The sequence below is a fragment of the Podarcis cretensis genome (assembly GCF_951804945.1).
Source record: "Podarcis cretensis genome assembly, chromosome: 12".
In the NCBI taxonomy this organism is placed as follows: Eukaryota; Metazoa; Chordata; class Lepidosauria; order Squamata; family Lacertidae; genus Podarcis; species Podarcis cretensis.
In genome coordinates, this window is record NC_137181.1 from 7,009,858 (window position 1) to 7,023,112 (window position 13,255).

General features: G+C 44.0%; 1 protein-coding gene across 28 annotated transcripts in view; it reads left to right on the top strand.

Annotated features, from left to right (window-relative positions):
* Positions 1-13,255, top strand: part of OBSCN (obscurin, cytoskeletal calmodulin and titin-interacting RhoGEF) — a 270,159-nt gene that overhangs the window by 218,845 nt on the left and 38,059 nt on the right. For all 28 annotated transcript variants that reach the window (XM_079996236.1, XM_079996263.1, XM_079996261.1 and 25 more), the window contains 7 exons: positions 1,630-1,711; positions 1,873-2,073; positions 3,997-4,057; positions 4,217-4,294; positions 6,514-6,686; positions 10,659-10,685; positions 12,004-12,156. In XM_079996236.1, the coding sequence (XP_079852362.1) occupies positions 1,630-1,711; positions 1,873-2,073; positions 3,997-4,057; positions 4,217-4,294; positions 6,514-6,686; positions 10,659-10,685; positions 12,004-12,156 (775 nt within the window). The remainder of the gene's footprint in view (positions 1-1,629; positions 1,712-1,872; positions 2,074-3,996; positions 4,058-4,216; positions 4,295-6,513; positions 6,687-10,658; positions 10,686-12,003; positions 12,157-13,255) is intronic.

The following is a 13,255-nucleotide window of genomic DNA, read 5'->3' on the forward strand; positions in this document are numbered from 1 at the left end:
TTCCAACAAAGATGAAAAGTATACTAAAATGTCACATATTAAAAACTTCCCTGAACAGGGCTGCCTTCAGATGTCTTCTGAATGTCAGGTAGTTGTTTATCGCTTTGACATCTGATGGGAGGGCGTTCCACAGGGCGGGCGCCACTACTGAGAAGGCCCTCTGCCTGGTTCCCTGTAGCTTTGCTTCTCGCAATGAGGGAACCGCCAGAAGGCCCTCGGAGCTGGACCTCAGTGTCCGGGTAGAACGATGGGGGAGGAGATGCTCCTTCAGATATACTGGACCAAGGCCGTTTAGGGCTTTAAAGGTCAGCACCAACACTTTGAATTGTGCTCAGAAACACACTGGGAGCCAATGTAGGTCTTTCAAGACTGGTGTTATATGGTCTCGGTGGCTGCTCCCAGTCACCAGTCTAGCTGCCGCGTTCTGGATTAGTTGTAGTTTCCGGGTCACCTTCAAAGGTAGCCCCACGTAGAGCGCATTGCAGTAGTCCAAGTGGGAGATAACCAGAGCATGCACCACTCTGGCGAGACAGTCTGCAGGCAGATAGGGTCTCAGCCTACGTACCAGATGGAGCTGGTAAACAGCTGCCCTGGACACAGATTTGACCTGTGCCTCCATGGACAGCTGTGAGTCCAAAATGACTCCCAGGCTGCGCACCTAGTCCTTCAGGGGCACAGTTACCCCATTCAGGACCAGGGAATCCTCCACACCTGCCCGCCTCCTGTCCCCCAAAAACAGTACTTCTGTCTTGTCAGGATTCAACCTCAATCTGTTAGCCGCCATCCATCCTCCAACCGCCTCCAGACACTCACACAGGACCTTCACCGCCTTCACCGGTTCTGATTTAAAAGAGAGGTAGAGCTGGGTATCATCCGCATACTGATGAACACCCAGCCCAAACCTCCTGATTATCTCTCCCAGCGGCTCCATGTAAATGTTGAAAAGCATGGGGGAGAGGACAGAACCCTGAGGCACCCCACAAGTGAGAGCCCAGGGGTCTGAACACTCATCCCCCCCCACCACTTTCTGAACACGGCCCAGGAGGATGGAGCGGAACCACTGTATGACAGTGCCCCCAACTCCCAGCCCCTCAAGACGGTCTAGAAGGATGTTATGGTCGATGGTATCAAACGCCGCTGAGAGATCCAGCAGAACTAGGAAACAGCTCTCATATATAGAAGTGTTAACTGGTCCTTGCACTACTTACATCTGCCTTTCTCATTAGTTCTTACCTACTAATTGTTGGCATGCAGTGTCTCAACAGACTTTGACCTAGCTCGCACTCAATTCTTCTGCCTCAAATTGCCTCCTCCAAAATGTCTTGTGACCATCTGAAATATGGAGATAATCATGTTCTCCTATTTCATAGGATTATTCTTGCTTGTAGGGTTATTAAAATAGATCTGATTGTTTAAGTGTTTTTGTTTTTCACAATCAACGTAACTCCAAAGAAAGGTGCCCCTTTCCCACATATAAAATGCAGTGCTTTGGATACCACTCCTCACAAAAGTGATGGAATGTATGATGTGTGGAATGTGTTCAACAAAGGAGAAGTGCATTGACACATGATGCAAGAGCGTGATCGTGCCCGTTACTTTACAACTTTCTTGTTGTTTGAATTGCTACAGATAAGAAAAACCAAGAGGCAAAGAAACAGAGCAGTAGAAGAAAGCTCCATTCTTTCTATGAGGTTAAGCAAGAAATAGGAAGGTAAAAACTATTTTTCACTTGATATTCCACTCAGATCATAATTATGGCTTTGTGTGGGTGTCTGAGGCATGGGAAAGAACTCAATAGGAAAGTTGCTTCTGCCAGAGATTGGAATTTTGAATCAGCCTGTCTTGTTTGTTTCTTAAAAAATATCTTCACAGGGGTTCCTTTGGATTGATTAAAAGAGTGGTTCACAAAGGCAACCGAGTGTCATGCGCAGCCAAATTTATCGCCCTACGAAGCAAAACAAGGGACCAAGCCTACCAGGAGAGGGATATTCTAGCCACACTGTCCCATGACAGGATCACCCAGCTGCTGGATCAGTTTGAAACACGGAAAACCTTGATTCTGATTTTGGAGCTGTATCTTTTTTTTCCTTTTTTCCTTTTTTGCTGAATCCTGGAGGGGGAATGTATGTTAACCCTGCTTGCGGTTGTGTATAAGATGATAAAGAGAGCTGGTGTTCAGCACTGGTGCAGGTTTTGAAGACAGTGTAATGAACCTGAACGTCAAACCAGGAATCAAAACAAAAAAAATGCACAGAATATTTGTGTCATTGCCAAATATGCTTTGGCATTGTTTACTTGTTTTTTTAAGCATTGTTAATTAATTAATTATTTTTAAGCAAGGCAACTTAAAAAACTAACATATTTATTATGGAAGAATCCTTTGCATCACATGTATGGTACTATAAGCGCATGTGTTGGTGTCAAAGGGAAATGAAATGCAGGGAGTAGAGACCGTGGCAGTTATGTTATTTGCAGTGAACATTCACAAATAATGTGTAGCAGATAATGCAAACTTCCAGCATTGCTATGTATTGTGGTGGTTTTTTTTTTTTTAAAAAAACAACAACAACAACAACCACTATTCCAGTTCAAGCTAGAGATGATAGAACAGAACTCTGTGCTAAGTTGTGATTTTGAGGCTTCAGATTACATTTCATACTCCCTCTGAGGTGTCTTTATTTGAGAAGTCTGCATACCCCTCAGTTGGGTAGGTGGCATTGTGGCCAGGCACCGTCCCCCTTCACAATCCCGCAGTTAGCACATGTGGTCTGCACATACATGGTGCCACAGAAAAAAGGTGGGAGTCATATAATATTTCATATAACATAAAACTTACGGAAGAACGAAAACAACACATCAGCCTCATGAACAGTAAAACAACCTTAAAAAGGTAAAGGTAAAGGTACCCCTGCCCATACGGGCCAGTCTTGACAGACTCTGGGGTTGTGCGCCCATCTCACTTAAGAGGCCAGGGGCCAGCGCTGTCCGGAGACACTTCCGGGTCACGTGGCCAGCGTGACATCGCTGCTCTGGCCAGAGCCAGAGCCGCACACGGAAACGCCGTTTACCTTCCCGCTGGTAAGCGGTCCCTATTTATCTACTTGCACCCGGAGGTGCTTTCGAACTGCTAGGTTGGCAGGCGCTGGGACCGAGCAGCGGGAGCGCACCCCGCCGCAGGGATTCGAACCGCCGACCTTTCGATCGGCAAGCCCTAGGCGCTGAGGCTTTAACCCACAGCGCCACCTGCGTCCCCCCAAAAAAACAACCTTAGCAATACTCTAACAATAAACAGCTTGGCTCCCAGTACATTTCCAAGCACAATTCAACGTGTTGGTGTTGACCTTTCAAGCCCTAAACGGCTTTAGCCCTGTATACCTGAAGGAGCGTCCCAACCCCCATCGTTCAGCCCAGACACGGATGTCCAGCTCCGAGGGCCTTCTGGCTGTTCCCTCGCTGCAAGAAGTGAGGTTACAGGGAACCAGGCAGAGGGCCTTCTCGGTAGTGGCGCTCACCCTGTGGAATGTGCTCCCGTCAGATGTCAAAGAGATAAATAATTGTATGACACCTTCCATAGACGTCTGGAAGCAGTTCTGTACACTTTTAATATATCACGTTCTCTTCTGTTGTTTTTGTTGTTGTGTTTCCGTTTATTATGTTGGAAGCTGCTCAGCATGGCTGGGGCAACCCAGTCAGATGGGTGGGGCATAAAAAATAAATCATTATGATTATAATTATGATTAATTCCCACCCACTAATTATTTCTAGAATTGTTCTGTTATCAGCTACACATTATTTGTGGGTTAATAACATAATAATTCCATTGACACCTCTCTCTCCCCCTCTCTCTCTCTCTTTCACACACACACACACACACACAAAATTAAGTAAGTATATTTGTACTAGAAACTCAAGAGATGTTTGGGGCCAGAGAATAATTGATCAGTTGCTTTTTATTGCTCCATAACGAAAAGGGTGTTGTGTTCCTTAGTGTGTTAGATGCTCCAATGAAGAGCTTCTGGACCGGTTGTTCAAGAAGAATGTGGTGACGGAAGCAGAGGTGAAGCTACTTCTTTGTGTTTCTTTTGGGAGGGATGTAGGGTTTTTAGTCAAGATACTATTGTTGTATCCCACAACAGTTCTGAAATCAGAGATATACTTGTGGCATCTAGACAAATCCACTGATAACCTTATATTTTCCCCTCTCCCCCACTTACAGGTCAAGTTCTACTTCAGACAACTTTTAGAAGGGATTGAATATCTCCATAAGAACAAAGTGCTTCATTTGGATATTAAGGTAACGTTTAAAAAGAGCTCCATGTTCGGTTCACTGCATCATTTACGAATTGCTTCGGAGAATCTGGGAGGTTTTCTATGAAGCCAAGTTTGGATACTGGTTATTTTGACCTGTGTGGGGATTCTCTGCTCTGAGTATACAGGTGAAACATGCTTCTACTTCTCAGAGGTTCAATATTGCTCTATTTGCAGCCCTTGTTTTGCTGATTTCATTTAATATTCTAATTTTCTGAGATTGTTAATTTGGGGTTTTCATCAGCTGTACGCTATAATATCACAATTATAACAAATAAAAGCTTGACATATCTCGCTTTGCATGTCATGAGTCTATCTCATATGTTAGTTTCACCTTTTATGTTGAATTACTGAAATAAATGAACTTTTCCATGATATTCTAATTTTCCGAGTTTCATCTGTAGATTCCTGCTGAAAAACAAGCACATTATAACATTTGGGTCCGATATTTTCCCTCTAGGAAAAGCTGTAAAGGCAGGATAAAGTCCTTGGGTTCTGCCAAGAGCCTGAAGGGTAGGCAGGGAGGAGAAGGACCGTAACTCAGTGAGATGGCACCTGCTTTTCTTTCTTTTTTAAATATTTTTTTTATTAATTTTAACATATAAATTATAATACATACCAGAAAACTTCACATCTTATACAATTTTTTTTTTTACTTCCATCAGCACCTCTGATGATCCACCGTTCTTGTCACTTCTTGTGCATTTCTTAAATTCATATTGCTTTTAATTATCTTAACTAACCATCCTCCCCTTTACCCATTTTTGCAATAGTTCCAATAATTCACCTCACAAAACTTCTTGCAAACCTACAAATGTGGTCTGGTCATTACAATTACTTTTCAAATAGTCTGTAAATTTACACCAGTCTTCTGTGAATCTCTGGTCCCACAGATTTCGAATCCTTCCTGTTAGTTTATCTAATTCTGCATAGCCCATTAATTTCATCCTCCATTCTTCTTTCGTCGGTAATTCTTCTTGCTTCCATTTTTGTGCCAATATTATTCTTGCTGCCATCGTTGCATATGAAAAGAGCTTAAGATCTTTTCTATTTATATCACTTCCTACAATGCCCAGTAAAAATGCTTCTGGTTTCTTTATAAATGTATATTTCAACATTTTTTTCATCTCATTATATATCATTTCCCAGAAGTTTTTCACCTTTTTACATTCCCACCTGCTTTTCATGCAAAAGGTCTCAGATTCAAACCTTGGCATCTCCAGGGAGGACTGCAGAGGCATAAAACTCTGGAGAGCTGCTGCCAATCCATGCAGTTGATTCTCTGCTAGATGGACCAATGACCTGAGCCTCAGTATAAGGCGTATTCCCCTATTCCTATGAGAGAGATCTCAGAGGTACAGGTCTTCTCCATACCCTTCTTCCTTGCATTCCTGAGGTTCAGCCAAGAGTTTCAGATTCCCTGGACTACACACCTCTAAGACTCCAATGAAACACACACAGAGCCTCACCCCACGCTAACTGAGATATAATAATAATAATAATAATAATAATAATAATAATAATAATATTTTATTATTTGTACCCCGCCCATCTGGCTGGGTTTCCCCAGCCACTCTGGGCGGCTTCCAACAAAGATGAAAAGTACATTAAAATGTCACATATTAAAAACTTCCCTGAACAGGGCTGCCTTCAGATGTCTTCTGAATGTCAGGTAGTTGTTTATCGCTTTGACATCTGATGGGAGGGCGTTCCACAGGGCGGGCGCCACTACTGAGAAGGCCCTCTGCCTGGTTCCCTGTAACTTGGCCTCTCGCAGTGAGGGAACCGCCAGAAGGCCCTCAGAGCTGGATCTCAGTGTCTGGGCAGAACGATGGGGGAGGAGACACTTCTTCAGATATACTGGACCGAGGCCGTTTAGGGCTTTAAAGGTCAGCACCAACACTTTGAATTGTGCTCGGAAACACACTGAGAGCCAATGTAGGTCTTTCAAGACTGTCGTTGTTGGGGGGCTTATTCCTGGAGGCCTGCTGACACCTCAGAGTTCCTGGAGCTGGGCAGGGCCATTGGCTTATCTTAAGAAGGGTGGGACCCCACTCAGTTGAAGACCAGGGTCTGAACAGGAAGTCATTTGGGGTGCTCTTTCAAGTATGGGTTGATACCACAAGAGGGAGGATCCTTGCTTGGTTTACAGGTGGTATCTCCTAGACTCCTCTGCACAAAACACTCTTCTCTCTGCTTCAACAGCCTGCAAACATCTTGATGGTTTATGACGACAGAGATGACATTAAGATCTGTGATTTTGGATTCGCTCAAAAGATAAACCCATCTGAGCCTCAGTACAGTAAATATGGGTCTCCGGAATTTGTCTCACCTGAAATTCTCTCCCAGTCACCCGTATCGACAGCATCCGACATCTGGTAAAATATATTTTTCCCCTTGGGCTGTTTGTTTGTTTGCTTGCTTTTAAATGGAAATATATGTAGGGCTCTAAGGCAGTTGAAGGACAAACTGGAGGTAGTGGAATGACTAGCAGCCATTGAGCATTTTTATAGCACTGCCAAATGTTCATATTGCTGCACTCGCATTATCTAGTTGCATCTGGTTATCCCCCCTTCCCCAAAGAGGCTTGTGTGAATGAGGAGAACTGAACTTTGTGGATCGAGGGCCCGACCCCCGATATGTGAAATAAACACACAAGGACACGCGATATAAGGTTAATGGGCAAGAAAAGGCCACAACTTTATTGATTACAGCAGTGAAAAGGTATTGGCTTAGGCGTTGGATGACTATAGGAGGTGGGTTTATTCAACAGTAGGTGGAGCCTGTTGATGCTAATACAACTATAGGCTCACCCCCTGATGTCACTGAGGGTCGTGCCATGGCCTCCCGCCAAGCAGGCATCAGACGGAATACACGACCGCCAGATTCCTTTAACGGAATAACCCACGGTAGATAGCATAGGCGATGGCCACACCTAGCCCTTGACACACATGAATCCAATGCCTAACCTACCCACCAATACCACAAAAGTTGTGACGATTGCTACGAGGTAGGCGAAAAAACCAAAAAGCCTAATGCCAAATGGAAAAATTCCTACCAGGCCCCCCAGACAACCGGGGCGACCAACCTAAGGTCCATAGCAAGGCCAAAAACCTAGACCCTGAGCTAAATGGGAGTGGAGGGTGGCTGACTCGCTGCGGGACGACGACGACGACTGAGGAGGAGGCGGAGCTGGCCCCGCAGCATTAAGCTGCTAAACACGCCCCCCGGAGACACCTGGCTGGCTGCCTCCGGTGGGCGTGGGCACCAGTCAGGTGAGGAGGGGCGGGGGCCACGGCCCCTGGCCAGGAGGTGGAGCTCGGGCTCCCGCCCACAACCACTCCCCTCTCTTCCAGGGAGGAGAGTCTTTCTCTCACCTCACGCTCAAGCACCTCAGGCACTTTTTCTTCTAGCCTGGCTCCGGTACCAGGAGGGTGACTGAAGGCACAGAGTAAGGCCAAGGAACAGCGAGAACTCAGCCCTCCTCACTTGTATATGCTCCTTTGATGTAAAAAAAATTAGGTCCTGCCTCTTGCCTCATGGGGCAGACCTGAGACAACTAAATGACTGTTCTAGTCTATTGCCGGAAGAAATATCAACAACCTCAGATATGCAGATGACACAACCTTGATGGCAGAAAGTGAGGAGGAGTTAAAGAACCTTTTAATGAGGGTGAAAGAGTTGAGCACAAAATATGGTCTGAAGCTCAACATCAAAAAAACTAAGATCATGGCCACTGGTCCCATCATCTCCTGGAAAATAGAAGGGGAAGCAATGGAGGCAGTGAGAGATTTTACTTTCTTGGGCTCCATGATCACTGCAGATGGTGACAGCAGCCATGAAATTAAAAGATGCCTGCTTCTCGGGGGAAAAGCAATGACAAACCTAGACAGCATCTTAAAAAGCAGAGACATCACCTGGCCGACAAAGGCCCGAATAGTTCAGGCTATGGTTTTCCCATTAGTGGTGTATGGAAGTGAGAGCTGGACCCTAAAGAAGGCTGATCACCGGAGAATTGACACTTTTGAATTATGGTGCTGGAGGAGACTCTTGAGAGTCCCATGGACTGCAAGAAGATCAAACCTATCCATTCTGAAGGAAATCAGCCCTGAGTGCTCACTGGAAGGACAGATCCTGAAGCTGAGGCTCCAATACTTTGGCCACCTCATGAGAAGAGAAGACTCCCTGGAAAAGACCCTGATGTTGGGAAAGATGGAGGGCACAGGGAGAAGGGAACGACAGAGGACGAGATGGTTGGACAGTGTTCTCGAAGCTACTAGCATGAGTTTGACCAAACTGCGGAAGGCAGTGGAAGACAGGAGTGCCTGGCATGCTCTGGTCCGTGGGGTCACGAAGAGTCAGACACGACTAAACGACAAAACATGTCTGATTTGTAGCAACCAGGCTGATTGATTTGCCTGAAACTCCCAGTGCTTGGCTGTGCTGGTGGTGGGCAGAGTAGGGTGGAGCTAGCTAAGGACCCTGGCTGTTATTGGGCAGACTGTAGGGGTGGGGCTCATTCTGCTTCTGCATTTCATTTCTGCTGGGTAAGGATGGTTTGTTAGAATAAGGCACCTTGGACAAGAGACAGCACAGGAGATAGGGCACAAGAGACAGGCAAACTCTGAATCCCAATGGGAAAGTGGTTGTGTGGCTTAGGTCAAGGGCATGGATTCTTCTGTATGACAGAGCAGATTACAGTTGGCCCTTGGGCTTCTCCTGGCTACTAGGACTGGCACAGTGGGGTAGAAGAAAGAACAGGGTGCTGTCAGTCTGTGAAGACTGTCAGAGGTTCCGTTTGACCGAGCTGAAATAGCTCTCCTCCTCGGACGTTCTTCGGAATCCACCAGGCTCTCCTCCTACGGTGATTAATGACCTAAGCCTTTGATGAGGCTTCAGGCACGTTCCCATTACACAGAGTATCCAAACAGCAGAAGGACGAGAAATATGTGCTACAGCGCTATGTTTATTTCTAACTACGCAGGACAGAAAAGAATATGCATCTGCTCTCTGTGAGAGTCAGTGAATAACTGGAACAAAGAAACAGGCAACCAGTAACATCAACATCCATCTCCCGTGAGAATTCCAACAGTCTGGCATGTCAACAGAGTCTTGTGACTCCAAAAACTGCAGAGTGGCATAACAGAAATCTAACAAAGACTCCTTAGGGCTCCACTGAATGACAACCAGGTGAAAGTAGTGCCTCAAGGGAGTCCAGAGAATTCCCTGAAAAAATTATATGCTAGAAAGCATCCAACATTTTCTATAACTGTTGAAGTCATTTCCTGAATCTCTTGCTATTTCAGTGACATTTAAGTCTCCTTGCTTAAGTGTTCCGTCCCCTTTCAGTACATGCTCCTAGCCAGCCGGAGATGGGGACTGGGGAGATGTGATGGGGCTTTGTAGACTGGGCCACATGTTGATGTCACTGAGCGCAAACAAAGCTAATCTAGATAGAGGGCAAAGTTTCCTGTACAGTGGTACCTCAGGTTACAGACGCTTCAGGTTACAGACTTCACTAACCCATAAATAGTACCTCAGGTTAAGAACGCTTCAGGTTACAGACGCTTTAGGTTACAGACTCTGCTAACCCAGAAATATTACCTCGGGTTAAGAACTTTGCTTCAGGATGAGAACAGAAATCGCACGGCGGCAGCGGGAGGCCCCATTAGCTAAAGTGGTACCTCAGGTTAAGAACAGTTTCAGATTGAGAACGGACCTCCAGAACGAATTCATTTCTTAACCCGAGGTACCCCTTTACTGGTCACCATGGTGATCCTGGCCAGTTAGGAAGGGAAGGGCAAGCAAAGCGTGTTCAGGGCAATGTTTCCTGAGATGCAGCCACACTTGGAATATTGCGCCCATGTCTGGTTTCTGCATCCAGGAAACATGTGCAGAAGTGGGGAAATTGAAGAAAGAGGCAATCAGAGTGACCAGGGGGCTGGAGTCCACCCACACACCAAAATAAGAAAATAAGTGAAATAAGGATTTCGCTGTGAAACCGCCCACCCATGTCAAACAACACCGTCCTTCATATGCCAGCCTCATCTCAATAATATACTGAATTCCTTAAAGGGCTTCTGTACGGCTTGCCAAGCTGTTTCTGGACCTACATTACATTCATGGTTGTGTCCCAAATTATTGGCTCAACCCATATGTATTGGATTTGTCATCAAGAAAGTTCTAAGATCGTGACATAGCTGTTGTCAGGTCAACCATTAATGTGATTGCTGCAGGTTCAACCCAGATGGTCATTTAGATGATCACCACATTAACATAATGAAATTGTCTACACATATTTTATGCAAATGAAAATCTTTTGCTAATACACACCTTTTCCCCCCTTTCAGGCCTGTTGGTGTCATTTGCTATTTAAGGTAAGCACTTCAAATTAAAATAGCATTATATGCGGATACATCTTTGTCACTTTATAGTATAGAAAAATATGGTCTTATGTCAGAATACAAAATAAATTGGCCAATGTCAGAGCTTGTTACCATTAAGTGATCTTCCTTATTAAAAGAATATAGAATTGAATTTTAGTATGAATTCATCTAATAACCTAGTCAGGTATCTTAGAATAAAACTGGCATCTGGACACAAGCAATATTGCAAAAATTAATTACTTCAAAACTAAACATACAATCTGGTATTGGAAGGTGGGTGAAAATTAAGTCATTGGGATTAGCTGGAACTTAAAGCAGTGAAAATGACACTTCTCTTCAAATTTTTGTTTCTATTTATTTTCTTTATTTATAAATAAGTAGTTGGGAATTGAAAAGCTGGCTAAAAATTCTGGATACTTTTATGTTGAAAATAAGTGACCCAAAATTGAGTCCTATACTATGTGAGCAACATCATACTTGGATGGTTTGTTGGTACCTAACCTGTGGTTATGTGGGTCATTCCATGTCAGTTCAGTGCGGTCGTGTCACCCACCATCTTGGATTTTGATGAAACTTGGTGTACACCTTTCCCTTATGGTAGAAAGAAACCCCCTACAGGTGTAGCCTCAATATCACCTGTAAGTTTTTAATTTTTTCTTCCATCAACGCCATACACTTGTTGAGAAAGGTGTATCTTCTGCCGGTTATTGTCTGTGGGAGTTGTACAATACCAAGCATATGAGGAAATGGTATTGCACAAGAATCATCACGGCTAGGCCAGCAGAAATCCTCATCATGTTATTGAGCTCTGTGTAAAATTTCAAAGAGATCTGATCATTGGTTATGGAGGGGGGAAAATGGACACAAGGCTGAGGATCTCAAGAAGGACAGAAACCCAGATTTCATGAAACTCTGAAGTGCTATAAAATTAAAACTGTTTGAGATAGAGGGGAAAAATTAAGGGAGTTTCTTTCAACCATAAGGGAAGGGTGTACGCCAAGTTTTATCGAAATCCAAGATGGTGGGTGACAAAAGCCTTGTTTTTTGTGTTGATTTGGTGTGGCATGACCTGTGTCCTATCTGGCCACTGTGAACATAAATGAATTCCAAGGTCAACAAAGGTCCCAGAGTGTTTCTAGTTCATCAAGGAAGTTTGATTTTTAACTGCAAAGGGGATTAAATACAAGGGTGATACATACATACATGTACAAATCTGTGGATTAGGGCTGTACTGTTTCCCCTCTGTTGTTATTACCCGTAAGGTGGGGATCAATGTTTAAAATGTCTATATTTCATTTCAAACAATTAGCTTGACATGCAAGTCTCCATTTGCTGGGGAAAATGACAGAGCAACCCTCCTAAATATTCAGAATGGAACAGTTTCATGGGATATTCCTGATTTTGTGCATCTGAGCAAAGAAGCACAGGATTTCATCAGAACAATACTGCAACCGTCTCCAGAGTGAGTATTCTTTTTAATTTTCCCAGTGATATAATTCTTTTTTAAAAAAATAATTTTTATTAAGTTTTCCATTTAACAACTCAATCATATCACATTAATTATTCCAAATTATACCAATACATATCATAAAGTCCAAATATTTTGCCAAATTATAATTTTTTTGGGGGGGTTCCCGTGCTTTGAGTTCAGTAAGGGTCCAGTCATCTCATATTTCTGCTGCTTTTAGTGTTCCCCAGTCCCATCTTTGGATCGTCCTGTTGTTGTCCTTTTTCTTCTTAATAGCCTCTGAGTTGTTTCCACAGGAGAGTTAAAGTAAGCATTGTTATGCTTCTGTGTGAACTTGTAAGGCTCTCCCCTTTTTAAAAAAGCCGGTAAGTCTTTTGTTTGCAATAAATCTTCACACCCTGATCCAAAAGTCCTCGGGCGGGAGGCACCACCTTTCTCAGTTCCGATGAAATAAAATCTAAGTGTCTGCTCATTAATTTTCCCAGACCATAAATCAGTCTTTCCAGGGGAGGATTTGCCAAGTCGAACTTAGAATACAATCATGATAACAGAGCAATGGCTCGCCTCCCCCTCTGACTATTAATCTCGCAACATAATCTGTCTCATAATGGTGGATCCCGATTAAAAACTGCGTCACAAGAGAGCCTTTTATTTTCTTTCCAAATCTTTCCAAAACAAAGGCTTTAGTTGATATTTTTATTTCCACACAGTTTATTTTCCAGTCTCACTTGCTATAAGTTGTACGATGGTTCTTCTGGGGGTGGGGGTTGTTAGGTAATGTCGTAATAAAAAAAAGAAAGAGTCCCCCCCCCTTTCCATTCCGTTTCAACATAGATGTTGAATAGATGTTATTCTTTGATGTATCTTCTGTCCAGTCCATTCCATCACTCTTAACTTCTCAGTGGCACGCTTAATTAGCAGCTAACATACCCTTTTCTTCACTTGAAGCATGTGCAATAACTTTTATATCCAGTTTTTTATCTTAAGTAATGCAACTAGATTCGCTCTCAGAGACGGCGTCAGGGAGATCCGAGCTTGCTCGAGGGCTTTCCATCCAGTGCCCTCACCCCCCTCCTTCTTTCGAACTCAGGGG